Source organism: Sturnira hondurensis, unplaced genomic scaffold, assembly GCF_014824575.4.
Source record: "Sturnira hondurensis isolate 20B ecotype Veracruz unplaced genomic scaffold, ASM1482457v3 Scaffold0004136, whole genome shotgun sequence".
NCBI lineage: Eukaryota > Metazoa > Chordata > Mammalia > Chiroptera > Phyllostomidae > Sturnira > Sturnira hondurensis.
Genome location: NW_028076767.1, coordinates 25,180,226 through 25,201,119, shown reverse-complemented (window position 1 = coordinate 25,201,119; position 20,894 = coordinate 25,180,226). Strand labels below are relative to the sequence as shown.

Here is a 20,894-nt window from a genome sequence, read left to right as displayed (position 1 = left end):
GACTCATGGGAATGACTGGAATAAGACGAGCACTCCCCAGCAAATTGACAGGATGGCAATTAAGTTAAACTCGGGATCGTTAAGCAAACGACCTTGGGGGTAGGAGAGAGAGGAAAGACCAGAGTATCGCACATATTTAAAAACAGGAATGGAGGATACAAGTGTCCAAGTGTGTTTGTGAGCAGAAAGCGCTGCAGGGTCACGCGGATTTGAGGACGTTTACCACTCAGGCTGAAACATGCCACAGGAAAGGGAGATGTTTCTCAGTTAAGACATTCTCTGAATAGCTTCCGAGCAGGCCTGCAGATGGTCCCATCAGGAAACTACTGGCTACACTGTACACTTTCAAGCCTTAAAATGGAATAATCAGTCACTGAGAGACTGCAGAACAATTCCCAGAAATGAAAACAACATAGCTAGCCTGTGAGGTTTAATGACTGAACCCGCCACCTGGGGTCCTTGCCACAATTAACACTGTGTTAATTCAGTCTTTTAGCCTGAACTTTTTTCCTCCCCCTGTAGAGAGAGGGGCTAAACAGAATAATTTAAAAAATGGTAGTCAACTGTTCTTTTTTCAAAATGGCCTAACAGTTACGACTAACCTCTTCCAAGACCCAGGAAAGGTAGTACTATACTAAACGCAACAGAGGCACAAAGGCGATCTAGAACACGCGGAGAGCTAAGTTCTGCGCTCCTTTATTGACTAGTCTGATGATCTACATGACAGTAGAGTGACTGACTACCGTAATCACCACTCAGCCCTGCACTACCAACTCCAACTTCTGCCAAGAGCAGTGTGTCAGAAAAACAGTAATTCTCTAAATCCAGGACCCAATCCTCTCTCGATGGCTCACCTACCCATTAATTTTCATGATTCATTAAAGACACACCCCTCTCCCCTTGTGGAGCTGAAGGGTTGGCAAAGCCCCCTAGGAGGCAGGGCAACAGTAGCCATTACGCTGGCTCATGGATCAAAGCTGGGCTTCACCACTTAGTAGCTTCGTGACATGACACAAATGACTTGACCTCTCTATACTGATTCTGCATCTATAGAATGGAGATAAAGTAGCAATTATTTGTATCTAAGGGTTGATCTATGGATTAAATGAAATGGTAAAGTGTTAAGAATAGTGCCTGGCACACAGTAAGCAGCTAGTACATTGCATTTTAATCATTACTATTATTCTCATGCTCTGACAGATTGCACTCTAAGACTCACTGCCCCTCACTATCACTGTCTCTACTGCTGGGACCTCCAGCTATTTCCTTCACGCTTGTGAATCCCCTTTGCCCAAGGCCGTGGCTAACCTCAAGTGCAGCACTCAACTTAAGAATCACTCAACCCCCTTCTTCTCTTAGGAGAGCGCAGGATTGAGACCCCTGTGAATTTCTAACATGTCTTACTTGAATTATTTGCTAACAAGTCTCCAGCATAAGAAATAGAAAGTGTCAAAAGGAGGAACCCTAGTATTATATGTTCAATCTACCAAAAATATCAAACAGAAGCCTGAAGAAAGTACTCGGATTGAACTGAGATTTCTAAGGAAGGCTTATAAATCGGGAGAAGAGAGGAGAGCGCATGCTCCTGACACGGAGCAGTGTGCGCGCAGTGTGCGCTACAGAGAGCTCCAAAGCACAGAAGCGCCGTGTAGAGAAGAAACACAGGAGGTCAGTGTGACTAGAACGAAGCAGGTTAGAAAAGGCACAAGGTGAAGAGAGGCAAGAGATGTGGGGCCAGACGGGGTGGAGCTGGGCTAGAGCTTGGATTTCACCCTGAGTCCCAGCGGCACCCAGTAACGGCACCCAGTAACGGGTGTTAAGAAAGAAGGGTTACCCAAAGTGAGGGATGAGCAAGCTTTGTTAGACATGAGAGCACAGAAACCACTCCTCTTCTGGAATTGTAAGGCAAATACGATTTCTTGTTGACATGTCCTCCGCATGTATGAAGAGGGCGGAGCTTCTCTAAGAGCCTCATTTGGCAGCATAGCCACAGGCAGAGACACCCAGAAGCCTCAGAGGGACCGTCACACGAACAGCACCACCGCCACTGCACCCTTGTGCGGGTTTTTCTCCTCCAGCAGACCAACTGAATCCCTAAACCCATTCGCCTTCACAGTCGTTTTATGGAAAACTTCCTATTCCAAACTCAAGCCCCAAAGGGCCTAAGTCTCTTTACTAACCTCTTCTTCCTCTAGTTTTCGTTTCTTCTCTTTCTTGATATCTTCTGTTTTAATTTTCTTAGGTTTATAATCAGCACTAGAAAGGGGAACATGAAGATGCAGTTAACACAACTGTGACTCAGCAGTTCTCACCGACAGGATTAGGACCCCCTAACTCCTCCTGGAGGCTTCTGAGGTGGGCATGGCTGCTATCTTCCTAGGCTGAGCATTCTAGTCAAGAGCGGCACAGAGAAAGAAGGCCGGACCAAAGCCCAATCACTCCCGTCCTGCAGAGAACAAAACCAAGCACTCTGCACTGCACGCAGGCCTGGGGGGGCGTGGAATGGAGGGGCATGTACGTGAAGGACACCACTGGAAGACGGACACCTGGGAACCTACGGTGTGACAACGGCTGCCACAAGTAATGGCTGGATCCAAGGGGGAGGAAAGAAATTCTGTATGAATTTTGAATGAACACAGCGAGTTCACCAAGTACATTCCTGCTCCCTCTCCGCCCACCACTTTCTACCATGAATCCTTTGTAATAAGCTATACAAGATGGAAAATAGTAAGAGTTTCACCTTGCTGACTGAATCTGAGAAAGAGGTACATGCAAACCTCAAATAACTGTTTTAATTAAGAACAATTTTATTACATCTTCTATGAAGTGAAACTTCAATTAGAATGCCCTGACAGGCACAGATCCTAGGAGAAATTGCTTTAACAGTGAAAACTTATCTGTTGAAAGTGATGATATACTTAAAGTAACTTAGCTAATTTAAATAGTCTTTGTGAATTCTGCTTAATGTGAAATTCCTACTAAGATCCATTACCTTTTAATAACAAAAACGGAAATATAAAGTCTCCATTTAAGCCTCAGGTACACTACTTATTTGCTTAGCAAACCCTACTTCTCATAATTCAAAGAGAAATCAAGTCGCCCAGTCCATTAGTCACAAATCCCAAACAAGAGAAAGTCAGCGCCGTTGTTCTGTGGATCGCAGGGACACAACATCACATTTAAGCAACTCCTGTCCGTTTTCAAAGTCACAGTAAGAAAGACTCACTCATCCTCATCTCGAGGCCTCTTTAATGGTTTTATATCTTCTTTAGGAGAAGCAAAATAGCCATCCTCTTCAGGTTCATCTTTAATTCGTAGTGGACTAAAAAGAAAAAAGTGTGAGTTAGTGAGTGCTGGGCCATCTACACCAAGCAGCCCAAGGAGCGTAAGCACCTCACTGAGAAGCGGCTGCCAGAGGGACAACAGCGCACATTTGCCCGCGCTCATCACAGAGGTTTTCCACGAGCACTTTCTCTCACTCAGTTCTCACTCTAACCCTGGGAGGCAGGCAGCATCGCCCTCACTTTGCAGATGAACAGGCACGTCGAGGTTCGGAATTGGGACTCTTTACTCTAAGGCAGTGTTCTTTTCCACCACGTCTTGGCTGCCTTTGCCAGCACAACCCAAACGACAACAGGAACAAATTTAAATTGAACTGTTTCCTTACGTCACACGAGGGATATACTATGTATCTGACCCCAGAAATGATCCAAACTGATTATTCTAGTGCATCAAAAGCTAAAATTCAGGTTTTACAAGGAAAGGAATAAAGATTTATTTCCCAAACTTGGCACCTTAAGAGTCTAAGCGAAAATGACCTTCACTACAAGATAACCCAGCTGCACTACAGCAGAAGGGCACGTGCTCAACGAGAGGCTCTGGGCAGGTCCAGTTCATTCTAAGCCACATCTAGTCTTTGGTCAATGTCCTCCTTAGGTTTATTTACTTCACACACAGAAGAGTGCCTTGCCTTAAAGATGATTCTCTTAGCCCAGGCCAGGCAGCTTGAGCATCACTCCATATACCAAAAGGTTACAATACCAGGGTTCAATCCTGCTCAGGGCACATGCCTAAACTGCAGGTTCAGTCCCAGGTCAGGGTGCATACAGAAGGCCACCGATCTGCTTCTCTCTCCCATCGATGCTTTTTTCTCCCCCCACCCCACCTCAAATCAGTAAAGATATCCTCGGGTGAGGATAAAAACAAGATAATTCTGTTAGACAACTACCTTGAACCAAAAAGAGGAAGGAAGAAGTGAAAGAACCATAGGATCAACCATCACCACAGCCTTGGGATGTTCCCTGGTTTGGCACATCTCATCAGACCCCCACTGCTGATGGCCAGGAGCATGTACAGAGCTAACTAGCTTAGGGAGAAGCCTGCAGACTCAGCTTCGAAGGAAGTCCAGAGAGCCCCATGGTTGTAAAGGCAGACAATGCCACCCCACCCCCTCAGGCATGCTGGATCACCTTGCTTGCGACAGAACTGAAACAGTTACGGAAATCAGCTTTTCTTCCTTATTTCTGCACACTCCCCAAACGCCAGCCTCTAAAGCTGTCCCCGCCACAACCATAAATATGAGTAACACAGACTCAAGGGTACAAAATCCCCAAAGCCAGGAAGAAAGGAACACCGCCATTCACCTACCCAGCAAATGCTAGATCCTGCCCTCGCTGCAGGAGTGAAAACAAGTGTAAGGCTTACTGGGCCTGAAGGTGCCCTAAACAACTGACCGAACACTGGGTCCCACCCAGAGAAGCACCTGGATTCTCTGCGACGACACACACACGCGAGCTGACAGGCAGCCCAGCAAAGTGAATGTAGAGACACCGCCTTGAAGGTGCGTTCCGAATGCTCTAACCCAGAAAGTCTGAAACTGAACCCAGGACTACACCACGTCCAAAGAGTCTATTAATGACTCAGTTTAATAAAAATCCCAGCAGTCAGTCTCTTGGCAAAAAGCAGCCCCCCCATGCTCAGTACTTTATCGAAGAAGCCAGACTGTCGAGGGCAGCTTCCAGTGGATTTTATCACTCGGCATTCCCAGAACAGTTATTACAAAACAGGCCTGAAGAGGGCTCCCGCTTCTCCTAGTCTCAGGGACCTGGTGGGTATGGCACAGCTTTCAAAACTGTTCTCCAACGAAACTGAAAGCTCAAAGTTTCAAGGCAGCAAAACTGTCAAACACTTTGTCCTAGTCAGTAACGCAAACAATTCCAACAGCTCCTAGTAAATCCATTCTGTCATTCGGTGGAGGCGAGTGAGAATACATGACCATAAACTTCTGGGTCTTTGAAACTAGAGGGGACTCGTGGGCTTACTGTGAAAAGTTGAGGCTGATGAGGAAAACAGAATTGTGACAGCAAAGACAGCACAGGAAAGCTGTGCATATTTTCCTTTCCTTCCAGAAAAGAGACACATTTCTACTCAAACCTACACCCTTCCCTAAAATGCAGATCATACAGGGAGTCCGTACTTGGGCCTCAGAATATTACTAACAATTACCACTGAGTACGGAGCTCCTTCCTGGGGCAATGAAAATGTTCTCCAATCAGTGCGGTAGTGGGGAGGATGCACAACCTGGTGAATCCACTGAAAGCCAAACCATACACTTTAAAAGGGTGAATTTTATGGTATATAAATTAAATCTCAATTTAAAAGAATTTCTCACTGTCTGCCTCCCCCTCCCACAGTAACTCCCGGAAACCTGCTGGTCAGTCTCACTGCCGGTGCCGCAGAACTGCTCAGGCACGTCCTCTCCCTGCCAACTTCCCTGGAAGCCCAGAGGCCACCAGGGCAGTGGACCTTGGGTGCGCTCGGCAACAGCACAGCCGGGGCAGCTGGCCTGCTGGGCACTGGTGGAGAGAAGCATTCGGGGCGGGGCCGGCGGGGGGGGGGGGGTGGCTCGGGCGCTCACCTTGAGAAGCCGTTCTCCTTCTCCTTCTTTATCTTCGCATCCCCAGAGGCTCTAATCTGAAAGGCGAAACAGCAATAACTGATTAGCACCTTGAAAGGACTGCGTCTGAAGACGCCTCTCTCATTTGATGGTATTTGGCCTCCACTCTTGGGGCATTCTGATCACAGACTGACTCTCCTTGTTGAGCAGGTGAGTTGGCGGTTTTCCTATTTTTCCAAGACTTGTTTTTACAATTCTTGGGAGTGAATTTTCCAATTCACTGAGAAAAGTTTCCCTAAAATGGGAGCTTTTTACCTTTAAATCACGCAGGTCCCTCTCCCTCAGTAAACACACTCCACCTCCCAAGGACCTGCCCTTGGCAGGGCAGGGAGGAAAGCACAGCCAAACAGAACGGAGGGAAATGGCCAACTTCCTGTGAAAGTGCATTCCCAGCCCTCTCCTCCAACTGCCCACGTTCTACCTCGGCAGACTGGCTGCCGTCACACAAACGCACAAAGGGATGGGGACACACACAGACGTGTCTACAGTGAGTGTCTCTGAGAGAATGCCGAAAACAGTCGGTGGCTGCAGGGACAAAAAGGAGACGCATTTCTCACTATATTCCCTATTTTGTATTGTCTGAGTTCACCAAGTACAAATGCTACTTTTTCCAAAACCTAAAAATGAAAACAGTTTTTTTCAAAGCGTGTGCCCAGCACGACTCGTTCGCAGCCAGAGGCGCCAGCCACTCCGAGGTGGCTGTACTGGTCGTGCTGGGACCGTGGGTCGCTCCCTCAAGAAGAACCTTCATTTCGCAGAGATCCAACAGGGTCCAGCCTTTCCCCTAAAACAGCATTTGTTTTCCTCATGAAGGAAAACAGACACTTCAGAAACACATCACCCTCAACCTATCCATCCGCCATAGGAAATTATGAACAGACACGATACTGGAAATACAGCGGCAGAGGGCTCTGGTTTTCACAGTTTAAACTACGGCTGACTCTGGGGCGTCCCGACAGAGACCTTTCCCTTCAACGGCCCGGGGGTCTACTCTGCAATGAAGGGGCTTTCGTACTTGCATTAAAAGGTAAACCGAGGGAGAGGTCTGCCCCACTGGAAGTTCTGTACCTTTTCCTCCTTCCGTTTCTCCTTGTCTCTGTCTTTATGTTTGTCTTTATGTTTTTCTGAACTTCCATCTTTGTGTTTGGTTTTCTCCTTCTCTTTGTGTTTCTTCTCAGAATCTTTATGTTCACTGTGAAGAGTAAAACACACAGGGTTAGGCCAGACTAGGGACCACACGGGTTCAATTCACAAGATCAACTCACAAGATCCGCTAAGATAACAGGAACTGTGGAAACTTACAACGCTTTAAACAAACAGTCCTGACAGAAGGTTCAGGCGGAGGCTTTTGCCTACACTGGTCTTTATCCCTTTGGATGTTCTTATTTTTTCAAAGGAACAAAGGAACCAAGTAGAGAAAAACACAGTCATTCTAAACAAACCAGGACATTTTTTTTAAGTATAAGAATATGGAGCGGGCTCTACTGAACTTCTACAACATTCTGCCAGCAAAAAACGATAATGGAAACATCACCGTGAGCACTCACATCTGATGAGCGGGGTAAAGGCAATTTACCGAAAATGTATCTGGTAGCTCTGTGCCAGACCTGAGACAGATCATCCGTGTAGCCGGCCCAGCCAGGGCTCTGGCGCAGCGAGCAGCCCAACACCGTAGATGTTTCTGGCTAGATTTTACTGGGGAAAGTGAGCTACTGCTAGACGGAGCTCACAGACCCATCTAAAAGCAAAGGCATGTCATGTGCTGTGCTAAGTGTTTACAAAAGCATTGCTTTTAAAAGGGTTTGTGGACACACTGGTCATCCTGTAAAAAGGCACTGTTCCTCTGGAAAACAAAATCCGATATTCAAAGCAAGAGCCATTAAAATGTTCACACCCTGACATCTAGCCCCTGGGTATTTCTCTTTGGGAAATAACATTACACAAAGATGTTCCCTCTGATGCTTCCCATGCCAAGAGGCAAACAAAAAGAAACCACCGAAAAACTAGATACAAGTTAGTAACAGAGGAAGAAACTGTGATGTATTAAATATTAGGTAACTAATATGCTATAATTTATAAGTCCTATAAATATACACGGAAAATGCTTGTGACAAACGAAAAAAAAGGGAGTACAGTTGTCCCTCTGCATCTGAGGGGACTGGTTCCAGGAACACCCCCCGCCCCCAGCAGAGATACCAAACTCTGCGGACACTCCAGTCCCTTATACAAAACTGTACAGAACAATGCATACATGTATAACATGACTGCAACTACATAAAAACGTGCATGTGGACAAAGACTAAAGAGGCAATACGCAAAGATTGCATGTCACATGTCCTGAAGGTGCAGAACACCGCATGACTGTTTTGGTGAGTGTGTCCGGCAGCCCCTGTGGGGACCCTGCACACTTCACCAGTACATCCCACAAGGCAACAAAAGGAAGCTTGAACGCGAGTGCTTGGAATTGGGGCGGGGCGGGGAGGAGCTCATCCCAGACACAAAACACCTGACAGGGACGGACAGTCAGGCCCACGGGTAGCATCAGTTCTTGCCTTTCCCACCACAGACTGTACTTACTACCTGTCACATTTCACACCTTCAGCCCACAAAAAATACGATTTCATCAGCAATGAGCTCACTGACCCATGTCCATCCCATGAAGTTTGTCCAAGAAAGATCTGGCTAAACTTGGCTGCACTGAAGGCCAAAAACATAAAGGAGCAACCGGTCAGGTGCGAGGCAGACCCCGGATCAGGAGCGCATCCGCCCTCACAGACATCTCTGCGCACACACGAAGGGAGCCCCAACTGAATCCGGGGGTGGGGAACGGCAGACGCTCTGAAATCTAGCCAGAGACTATGGGGACTAGAAGAAACAGGACTGTAGGTGAGGGAAGATCTAGGGACTGATCTGTGGGGAAAATGTCCATTTGCCCTTGTTATATACTCTTCCCTCGCTGGGTTATTTAGGGGCACTACGCACTGAAGTAACAAGTTCTACATGGACAAAGTTTTCTTCTGAACCCATGGGGGCTGAGCCCAGCTTCAGCCCTAGCTGGAGGCATGTGCGATCGAGTGTTCCCACCATGCTTATACTCTCAGCATCAGTATGCCGTCACTCTATGCAATGTGTTCGCCTAAGGTTTTTTCCAAAATGCAGTGTTTTACCAAAAAGTTTATCCTTCACTTTGTACAAAAATGGATCTCAATTGCTTAACACCCCAGCTTTAGAATGACAAGTAAAACAGCAAAGTTGCCAAGATTGCAACTGATCCTTCAAGAGCTCACACATGGTGTTGATACCACCAGCAAAATGTATGCTAATATCACTATTCTATTATACAAGCATTGTAAGCTTTAGTTGGTTTTTAACAGTAACTATAAGAAATATTGATTTTTTACACAAGTTTTTGCCTCAAGGCAAAAAAGGGAACAATTATACCCATAATATTGATGAATGAATATACTCCTCCCAAGAAAGAGGAAAAAAGCATTTCTAAGCAGAGAGTGTGGTCCCCTTAGACTGACTTAGACACAGAAAAGCCAGTGGTTCCATCTTAAAGTTATGTTAGAGACAAGCAAAGTTAAGATTTACACTCAGCACTTCCATCTCCAAGTTCAAATCATCTCCCACTGAATCAATCCCTGTACAACTCCATGAAATCAGTACCTGCGACTTAAGGTAGACTCGAGTTAGAGACAAATGCATGGCCACTCTTGAGACTGAACGTTAAGGTGAAAACTTCATTTTACCATCAAATAGAAACTTTCTAGAACAGAGATCTTGGGTAACTGAAATGACAAAACCTCTGGGATCACGGCTCCTCACTTTGTCTTCCCACAAAGCTACAAACGGCTGATTCGGCAATCTACGCTGAGAAAAACTCTATCCCCCTCCACGTTCCACCTTCCCCCCTTGTCCTCTTTCTCAATGAAGGCAATTCTCACAACATTAGTCTATTTCACTACAAAACTGGCTTTCTGGCCTTCTGGCAATCACAGAGGGCAATGTGTAGGTGTAACACCCAGCTCCCTGCAGTTTTGAGCTCTGTTGCTCATTATCACACGGAACAGAGATAAGGAGAAAGAGGTCAACGACAAAGTAATGAATGAGACAGAACCCAGGCCACCCCAGATAAGTGAAAAAAGTCAAAGGTACTTCCTCTGCCTACTAACCAGAGGGAAATCTATTCAGGAAATTCAAAGTTCCTGCTAGAGTGGTGACCCCTTTGTAGGTCACAAAGAACAGAATGAGATGAAACTACCAACTCGCCCTTCCAAAGGGAATGCTCACCCAACTTTCAGATATGAGAGCAGGCTTCCCCTTCTATATTAAGCGAGCGCAGATGATTCAGAGTAAGGACATCTCGTGGTGCACCAGGCATTCCATTGGGGACTGTAGAAATTCGAGTGTGAGGAGCCCTGTTAGGCCTCTGAACACAACACAACGCAAACATCCTACTACTTGCCAGGTGCTGCGTCTGTCCCTGCCTCGAGAAATAGAGAGGAGAGAGGGCTGGAGCCCTACCCCTCATCCGTAACCCCTGCACGGGCAGAAGTGCCGGCAAAGGGCAAGCGCATCTGGGGACGGAGTCCTGTGGTACAGATGCACACCTAAGGCTGTGCCATGGAAATCTGATGCAGGATTTGACCGGTGGTACAAATGGAGCGAACCTGGGATCAGTTAGGCTGACTCATCACATACACCGTTTCCTAACATGTACTTCTTTTTCCAAAATGTTTAAAACTAGTTTGGCTTTTATGGTGGCTTTAATAGCAGCACCTTGCCCACTGGGAGATGATGGAAGGTGTGACCAGTGCAGAAGGTGTGGCGTGTGCTGACTGCCTGTTTTAAGAGAGGTCAGTTACAGTTGTCTATATTCTAATCCCACTACTTTTTCATACAAGACATCAAAGCTACAAACAGTGCTTTAAATACCACAGAAGGCTACAAATACTGGCCAGCTCAGAGGCTGTAGAACAGGTGAGTGAGACATTGGAAAAACTTCAGCAGGGCTAAGACAAAGAAACTGGAAGAAAGGCTTAAAACGGATGATATGAGGAACAAAAAGATGTGAGGAACAAATAGATTTTAAGAATGAGTTTAGTCTGGGATACATTAAGGGGTGAAACACAGACAGTTCCAGAACCTCTGTAATGGTCACACTTTTGGATGGAAAAGGAATTTCATCATCAGCAATCCAAGGGAGCAAACACCCAATTAGTGGCTACACACACACGCCGACTCTTTGGGACTCAGGGCTCACGTCTGTCTGGGAAGAGATCCACCGCACCAGCAGTCGGGAATGCAGAAGTCAATGCCAAAGAGAACAAATGACAGAGTCAAAGTCACCTCTCCAGTGTTCATGCCTGTCCTATGCTTCAATTAGCTAAATTCCACATGGAAAGAAGTAACCGACACTATTTTTAAAGTGATGACGGTGAAACCTCTGGTCTGTGACCCTTGCTGGAGCCGAGCGGACAAGTTTGGCTGAGGCTCCTCTAAGGCACTCAGGCAAAAAGAAGGAAGCAGGGAGACGCCAGGAGGACACAGTCTCTTCCTTCTGCCCAGTGACGGCGTTTGCTACCCCTTTGGAAAACCAGACCAAACCAAAAAAGTCTGTGTCCGATACTCTGGAAGTAGGATGTTGGCTATGGGAAACCATTTAAATCTGTTAAAGAAAACACACAGAAACAGCTTCTCCGCCACCCACCAACAAAAGTGTTTAACAGATACCTGAATACCAGCAAGTGCCTGGCACTCTTCTAAGCAATTTGATCCCCATAACAAAACTGAGGTAAGTTGTAGCATCTCCATTTTATAGATGTGCAAATTGAGACGTGGTAGGCAAGGTTAAATAACTGGCCTAAAGAGACACATCTGATGAGGGATAAGCAGGATTTAAACTTATGCCGCCTGGCCCCACAGTGGACCACTGGGTTACGATCTCCCAAAGCGGAAAGAAGCACTGCTGAAGGCAGAAGGAGCCTCTCCGTCTTCGGAGACTAGGCCTTTGCCACTGGGGCTAAGGGAACAGACTCACCCCTCCTACCTGGTGGCTCCAAGACAACAGCTCCCCGCCCCCGCCCCGCAGGCTGCAGTCGGCAGAGGCAGGGGGACTCCTGCGGGACAGCCCTGCAAGCCCAGAGCTGTGGAGGAAGGAAACCCATGCCACGGCCCCTTCAAGAAGAGCAGACAATTCAAGCTTAAATGTCTGCTAAATAAAAAATTCTAAGTAAAAGCAAAAGTTGCCTCTGGGAAAAGAACACAGCAGAAAGACTCTAAGAAATCAAGATTTCTTAATGCTGTTCACTTCATGCTCAAAATCACAAGAATTATTGGAACTTTGAGTTGAATGGCATCTCAGAAATTATCTAATCCTTTGTCGGCAGGCCAGAGAGGATAAAGGCACGTGCCCAAACCCAATACACACCCTGAACTGCCCTTCCTCCCGTCTCTAAGTTCCTTACCTCTATTAACAGGACAAACAGCCACCCAGTTACTCAGACCAGGAGCCCTTTTTCTTCGGCCCCTCACGCCACATGGGGCCAAACTCTCTGCCCCCTTTCTCAGCTACTTCTAATGGCCACTTGCCCCCTTCAGAATCAAGTCCCAACTACTGTTTTCTCTCCCAACTTCTTAAATAAATTTTACTAGTTTCCCCCCAGAAGTCCCTTTTCTGGCTTCATTTTCTACTTATCCCATCCCATGAAACCCGGCACCCACCCAACTGAACGGATGTCCTCCGAGAGCAAAGTTCATTACACAATACTTCCATGTTTTGTTTATGCCTATCTCATTGTCTGAAATGCCCTCTTTTCTAGCCATCACCATCCTTTGTCAAGATTTAACCATCTTTCAATGGCTGGCTCAAATGCTGTTTCCACCATGAGAGCTTCAAAAAAATAATGATAGTTCACTGTAATAGAGCTAGATATAACTGAAATCTAGGACTCCAAATCAGATGTTACCAATACTTCAGATCTCACTATCAACAATGACTGCTCCAATTTATCTGAGTGATATTCACCAAGCTTTGTGATGACGGTCATCATCACTGCCACCACCACCATCATCTCAGCTGTTTTACACATTATTGTTTCCAACTGAATTCTCCCTTGACAGACTGGAAAACTTGACCGGGTCAGTACTACTCTCAACACTTGACCAAAATGGAAAACGAGGCCTAGAAGTTAAATGGCTTGTATTAGGACACACAGCTGGTAAATGTGGGGCACTCAGACTAGTAAAATGACAGAATCTGGCCTCGAGTCCTATTTTAGTGCGCTTTTCACCGCATCACACTGCCTCTCCTGAGGATGGTCGTGGTACTCAGTTCCCTCATTCCTAAACTATCCAGCCTTCTTCTCTACCTCCCTATGTTATTAATGGCCTGTTTCCCCCAGACAGGCTAATACAGGGATATAGAGCTAAATAAAAGGATTCAGCAAACAGCTCTCAAAAAAATAAATTTGATTATGTTCAGAAAAAGTTCCCCTAATCTGAGAACCAGTTGCTTCATTTCCAGTCCATTCTCCCAAGATCTGACATTCCCCTCAGTTCTACTTCAGGCAGGACTTGGAGCTGAAGGGGAAGCAGGACCCAGCAGCCTCCTCACGGTCAGAGGTCCCTCCCCAGACCGTGCAGACGAGCAGGGCCAGGCTGTCTGCAGAAGCCATTTCTGTACTGCTTCACCAGCGCTTCCCTGTCTCCCCTGGCTTTCCACAAACTTGTCACTCCAGCCTAAGTGCCAGGTTTGAAATCAGCAAGAGGGCACGCAGCCACAAACCAGCAGGAGGAAATCTTATTTTTCACACACATGACAGTCCTTTATTTTCAAAACCACCCCACACCCCGCCCCATCACTCTTAATCGTGTTGTTTACAGAAGAGGTCAAGTATTAAAGATAATTTATAGCTAAGAATGTAAGCTTTCAAAGAAATATCTGGTGAGGTCCTACAAGGCTAGTAATTCCTTAGCATCCAATCAGAGTATTCCTTTTGTTTCTTTTAAGAGGATTTACGTATTTTTCACAAGGATTTAGAGTGCTAATAGTAATGCTAACGGAAGGAAGCAACGTCAGAGATAAACAGAAGAAATTATCTTTATTTGACTCTGGTATAAGCTCTTCCTGTGATGCTATAAATCAAACAGGAGATAGAGGTAAGGTTTTCATAGGGTCAGAATTTAATGAAATTAAGACAAGTGCCAAAGACTTTAGAGATCTGGGGTCCAGAGTGAAGAAGGCAGTGCCTGAATGTTCTGGCATGTTAAACCCTGAGCTGCCTACAGCACGTGTATGAGAAAGAGGCACTTGTACTGAAACAGATAGTTCAGCTGTACAACTGACCTTCCCCAGGAAGGGGCGTGTTTTTCTGTGTGCATGAGTGTGCACGTGCGTGTTTACTGGAAGGAGTGTCATAGTGAAGAACACCAGGAGAAAACTCAGGCCCTGGCCTCATCCGTGTCTGCCACCCTACTGCCCTGTGACTCAGAGCATGTCACCAAGACTCCAGTGCATACAGACAGAAGGTGGAATAATCTTAAACACCCTCTCCCTTAGTCTGCACCTTTGGTGAGAACAAAGGACCAACTGCAGGAATAAGATGGGATCCTCTGAGGGGTGGGTCCACATCCCATTCTCTCAGCAGAAAGGCTGGTTTCCCGTTCTCAGTCGGACACTCCAGGTATGCAGTGGATGTTGCTATGCAGGAAAAAGGTGCCTCCTGGATGTGGGTCTCCAGTGCAGCCCAAGGAGAAATGACTGATGCTAGTATCTAGTGGAGAAGGCAGGAACTCAGACACACACCTGTCAGCGAAGTGCTGGATAAAGTGAAGCATTTTCAAAGAGAACACGCTAGATCTCAATCGTTCAGGGCTTCAGAGGTGACTAAACAAGCTTCCAGGTTTCCCTAATCTGCTAGGGAAGAAAAAGCGAGAAACCCAAAACAATTTGAAAGATCAGAAGTCACTTAAAAAGAGAACACAGTGTCCAGGGTATTTTAATGGACGGTAACCAAGACAGTTCCTCTGTTGCAAAAAGGTAGTGCACAAACAGAGGTCAACTAGGAAGCATTTAAAAGTCTGCTTACAACACATCATCTGCTTAAACTGTGGTCAAGTCATTTACATGTGAATCAGAGATCCAGGGCTTGATTCAGTCATGTGTAAACAGAAACTCAGGCCAGGTTTTTCCAATGCCTCTTGGCAAACAGGTTATTTTCTTAAGCATTCTGATTAGAAATAAGAAAATATTAAAAGACACAAAATCACATGACGAATTCCCGAGTTTGCCTATGCTATCATCTTGGGAAAGTATGCTGTGATGGATATACAGAATATCCACCACACTGGTAGAGCTTTTATGCCTATGGACTCCCATGTGGCCCCCTCTGAAGCATGTATTAATACGAGGAAGCGGAGGAAGATGAGGAAGCTGAGCGAAGATCTTAACTAGCTGAGATCACATGAGACCAAAGCAGACGGACCAGGACAAGAGGCCTTCTCCTAGAAAGAGGCAATTAAGCTACTGTGGCTTTTTCAAGAAAAGTAACACCAAAATCATACTCTTTATTTTTAAAAAAGGAGATTCTGGTAACAAAGGGGAGGACCACTCATGCCCTGAAATGTTCCACACCACTCTGCCCAACTTTCTCTCCACCATGTCTGCAAATCACAGCTGGCGAAGTAAATGTACCAGAGAAGCAGGGGTCGATGTTCAAACGCTCATGTTTTCAGTTATCAACCTAAGAGTCTTTTTGGACAAATTTCTGGTAACATGAAAATTAGCATTTCTTCATCTAATCTACAGGCATTTTCTTCAGATCATAAAGTTCTTCATGGTCAAAGGTTATCTCGTTTTCTTGGTACTACACACATCTAACGAAGCATAAACACGGCAGGCAGGATAAAAACACTTGTTGGACACGGTCCGGCAATTCTTCTGAATACACACGCAGAGAATCGAGAGCACAGACTCAAACAGATACTGTACGCTCACGTTCACGGCAACATTATTCACAATAGTCCGAGGGTAAAAAACAACCCAAGTGTCCATTCACAGAAGACTGGATTTTTAAATTTTTTATAAAAATTTATTTGGGTTTATCTGAGCCAAACTGACTACAGTTGCCGGGAAGCAAGATCTGAAATGCTCCCAAATGTATGAACTTTTAAAAATATGGTACAGACATACGAAGGAATATCACTCAGCCATAAAAAGAAACAGAATCCTGACGTGCACAGCACCGATGGACCTTGAAAGCATCATGCCCAGGGGGATAAGCCAGGCACAAGAAATACAGTATTTTATGATTCCACGTACACGAGGTATTTAGAATAAGCAAGTCCACAGAGCAGAACAGACGTTGCCATGGATGGGGTAAGAGAATGGGGAGGCGTTATCCGATGGGGTCAGAGATTATTTGGGATGATGAAAAAGTTCTCCAGACGGACGCTGCTGACGGCTCTGTAATACTGTGAATGTACTTAATGACACTTCCAATGGCAAACTCCATGTTATGTGTCTCACCACAAATACAAAAACACTTGTTTGAAATTTAGGATGGCCAAAGGACACTACCTTGTAGAGAACTCTGAATAGGTGAGAAGAGGAGAGAAGATGGTAACTGGTGCACTGATGGGTCACCTACTCAGTCAATAAGTATGTGCTGTCACCGACTGAGCCTTGAGGATGTAAAATGAACACAACAGACCCCAACTCTGCTCCAAGGACCAAGAGAGTCTAGGAGATGCACGTGAACTGAGTTTGGATTCACCTACTGAGATTAAATTCAGTGGAGAAATTAAAATGGAAACTAGTGATCACATGTTAAGAAATGAGTAGTGGGGATGGGGGCAGCTCGGGGTGGCTCAAGGGTGGGGAAGACCACCGAAATGGTAAATGATTTGTGAAGAAACAATCCCACCACAGAAAGTTAACCTGGTTATTTTAATAGTTCAGAAAGACTTATTCATTTAAAAAAGAGAGAGAGAGAAAGAAACTTTCACTTTATCTACAGACAGTAACCCAAGCTAATTAAGTACAACTGATCTTGAACAACGAGCAGGTTAGGGGTGCCAACTCCCCATCCCAGGCACAGTCAAAAATCCATATATAACTTTTGACTGGAAACCTTACTGATAACATAAACGGTCAATTAACACATCTTTTGTATGTTATATGCATTATATACTGTATTCGTATAATAAAGTTAAGCCAGAAAAAAGAAAATGTTACAAAGAAAACATATTTACAGTATTTGTTGAACAAAATCTGCACACAAGTGAACCAGCTCAGTTCAAACCCAAGAGTCAAGTACAGTTCCCAGAGAACCCAGGCTGCAGCCCCTTGTTCTAATAAATGACTGATCTCTACATAAACTCCTAACAAAACTGAGGCCACTATGGGAGCACAGCTTTCTCACCAACTGCCTTTACTCAAAACAGAAACATCAGTCCTCATTTTCAATAAGCAGCACTATATCCAAAGATACCTTACACACCTTTGGACTTAACCACCTGCCTCCTACACACACGCACACACACACGTTGGGGGCGGGGCAAAATGAACGAGAAAGCATCTTTCTGAGGCTTGCGTCGCAGAGGGAAGCACTACCGAGCTTCATCCACACTGGCAGTCCCTGGTTCTTGTGCGAGCTGAGCCCCCTCAACCTGATGAAAGCTAGGAATGCCCTCTCCCGGAGAAAAGCACAGAAAGAAGAAAGAAGTCTATCATGTCTCTAGTCCAGGCCCCTTAAGTCCTCTGAAGACTTGATTAAAGGCCATCATGTCACCATGAATCCACAGCTGACTTGCTTTGTTTGACATCACACTTTAATGAGGTGTATACTGAAAGAAAATTCACCACATCCACGTCACACATCCTGATCTGCCAACGGCATCACCGGTAAGGCCATCCTGTCAGTCAGAGGCAATCAAATCCGGCCTCTGCCCACTGTGCTATCCAGCTGCTCACCTGTGGCTCAAGTCAAGGCCTATTCTAGGCGAGCCACGCCACAGCCAACCCACTGCAGACTGAAGGGGCTGCTGGTTCAACCCTTACCTGTTGCTATGCTTGGACTTTTCCCGGTCCTTCTCCTTGTCCTTCTTGTGCTCTTTGTGCCGGTGTTCCCGATCTTTGTGTTTATCTTTGTGTTTGTGGGAATCTGCAACCATAAGAGATGAGTCAGTTAAGAGGAGTCAGAGGTGTCTCCTGCCCACCTACCTGGACAAGCTGGTCAAGAAGCACAGTGACAGGATTCAAATGGCATCTGTAACACGTGTCCTTGTTTTAGGGGCAGGGTAATGGCCTGCCTTGTCTGGACTGCTTTGTGAAATCTCTCCTGGGAGATTCCAGTGGGAGGAAAGATTTCACAAAGCGGTTCAGACAAGGCAGCCCATTGCCCTGCCCTAAAACTAAGATGTGTTGCAGACACGCAGGCAGGAAGGGGAGACAACTCTACAATAAAAGGAAGCAAGAGTCTGGCATCTGTCTGCTAGGTCTGGTACTACTAAGAGTAAGCCAAAAATGATACAAAGGAATAAACCTGAACACTGACTCTCAAGATATAAGGTTCTATGTAATGTCTGGAAAACCCAAACCTCAAGAGATATGTTCTAAATCAAGTATAATTTAAAGTATAATCTTCATTATATTTTAATGAAGTATACAGTTTCTACATAGAAAATACACACATTTCAAAGACAATGACATATAACTCTAACAAAAACATGCACAGGTATAACATCCACCACAATCAAGATGTAGAACAAGGCCTGGCCAGACAGAGCATCATTCTTGTACACCAAGGTTGCAGGTTTGATCCTCAGTCAGGGCACACACAAAGATGCAACCGATGAATGAGCAAATAAGTGGAACAACTCAATGTTTCTCCCTCTCTCTCAAAATAATAAAATTAAAAAAATAAGATTAGAGCAATACCATCACCCTAGAAAGTTTCCCGTATGCCCATTCCCAACCTATCAACCACCTTCCACCCTTGACCTAAAGTACATCTATCTAGATTACTAGAGTTTCATATAAATGAAACCACATAGGATTTCCTCTTTTGTGTCTGACTTCTTCCACTCAACATAGTATTTCTGGCATTCATTTATGATGCTGGATATCAGCAGTTGGTTCGGTTTTACTGCTGTGTGGTACTTCATGGTATTGGATGTACTGCAATTTTTTTATCCATTCTCCAACCGATGGACATGTGAATAGTCTCCAGACATGAGTTATTCTGAATAAACCGACTAGGAACACTCATACACAAATCCTTCTTCCAACATGTTTTCATCTCTCTGGGGTATGTACAGTGCAGACGTTACTGGGTCGAGTGGTTAGTGTATGTGGAACTTCGGGCAACTGCCAAACTGCATACCAAAAGGGATCTGCCACCGTACATTCCTACCAACATCGCATTAAGAGTTCCAAATGCTACAGATTCTCACCGACACCAGGTATCACCGGCCTTTAACTTGAACCATCCTAGCAGGTGTGCAGCGGTTCTCTCACCATGGTTTTAAAGTAACTTTCCTAATTAAATGAGTATCTTTTTCTGTGTTTATTGGCCAATTATATCTTCTTTGATATAGTATCTCCTCAAATCTTTCCCTCAGTTTAAAAATATTTGTCTGGTTATTACTGAGTTATGAGTTCTTTATACATTCTGGTTTACACTATTTTTGTTAGACGTATGGATTGTGAATACCTTTTTTCTAGGAGTCTTATAGAGGTAAGGGACAGGGCACATTTTTAAATCTATAAAGATGTCCAGTTGTTCTATCACTGGTTTTTGAAAGAGAGCCCTTTCCAACTGAATTGCTTTGACCTCTTTACTGAAAATGAAATGACTATATAATCATGGTCTCTCTCTGAACTCTACTCTGTCCTTACATGGACACCATCTAGACCACCACAGCGTCACAGTAAGGTGTTTTTTCACAGCGAGTCTGAAATCAGATAATATTAAGTACTAGGCTGGCCAAAAAGTCTATGTGGTTTTTCCTGTAAAATAAAAGACACATTTTTCATTTTCACCAGTGAGTTTATTTATTTGGATATTCTGAGTATGTCAGCTATCCCCTGCTATTGGCTTCTAGAGGGTTAGAGGCCAGGGCTGTTGCTAAACATCTTCCAATGCATGGGACGGCCCCACAGCAAAGAATTATTTAGCCAAAAGGTCATAGTACCAAGAAACTTCGCAAACCACCTCTGACATGTTTGATCAGTCACAACACGTTCCCCATAGACTGTGCAAATCTTTTCTGCATCTGTTGCATTTTTACGTTTCTTGAAATAATAAAGCATAATATGCCAAAAGTGTTGCTTACTTTTTCCATCTTCAATATTGAAATGGCTGCACAAAAAAATCACCAATTTTGATACATTTTTTAAAAATGCACACTAATATGACAGCTGTCACAATACAATCTAACAAAACTGTTCTGAATGAAATGAAAGACAACCAAGGGCTACCAGAGCCATCATTCAGAAAGAACTAAATGAACTTTTTGGCCAACTCAATACAATACTTCGGCTTTATTCTTTTTCAAAATAGTTTTGCCTATTCTATGTCTTCTGAATTTCCGTAAGCTTTATATTGCTTGTTAATTTCTTTTTAGAAAGAAGGGAGGGAAAGAGGAAGGGAGGGAAGGAGGGAGGAAGGAAAGGAAAAAGGAAAGGGAAATGAAAAAAGAAAAGAGAAAAGAAAAGAAAGAAAAAAGGCCAGCCAGACTGCTTTGTGAAATCTCAAAGGGATTTGTGTTCATAGGACAATTTGGAAATAATTCTCTTTTCTTTTAATCCATGAACACAGTTATCTTTCTCCACTTACTTAAGTTAGTGAATCTCAAAATTTTAGGGTGTATAAGAACTCACTAAGGGCCCATTAAAAATGAGGTTCAATGGGATCAGGTCATCCCAAAGTTG

General features: G+C 44.8%; 1 protein-coding gene across 1 annotated transcript in view; it reads right to left on the bottom strand.

The window, feature by feature from the left end:
• TOP1 (DNA topoisomerase I) overlaps positions 1–20,894 on the bottom strand; it is an 85,776-nt gene that overhangs the window by 36,757 nt on the left and 28,125 nt on the right. The window contains exons 3-7 of the mRNA XM_037044063.1: positions 18,021–18,123; positions 7,025–7,148; positions 5,918–5,973; positions 3,227–3,322; positions 2,181–2,256 (exon numbers count right to left, since the gene is read on the bottom strand). Coding sequence (XP_036899958.1) covers positions 2,181–2,256; positions 3,227–3,322; positions 5,918–5,973; positions 7,025–7,148; positions 18,021–18,123 — 455 coding nt within the window. The remainder of the gene's footprint in view (positions 1–2,180; positions 2,257–3,226; positions 3,323–5,917; positions 5,974–7,024; positions 7,149–18,020; positions 18,124–20,894) is intronic.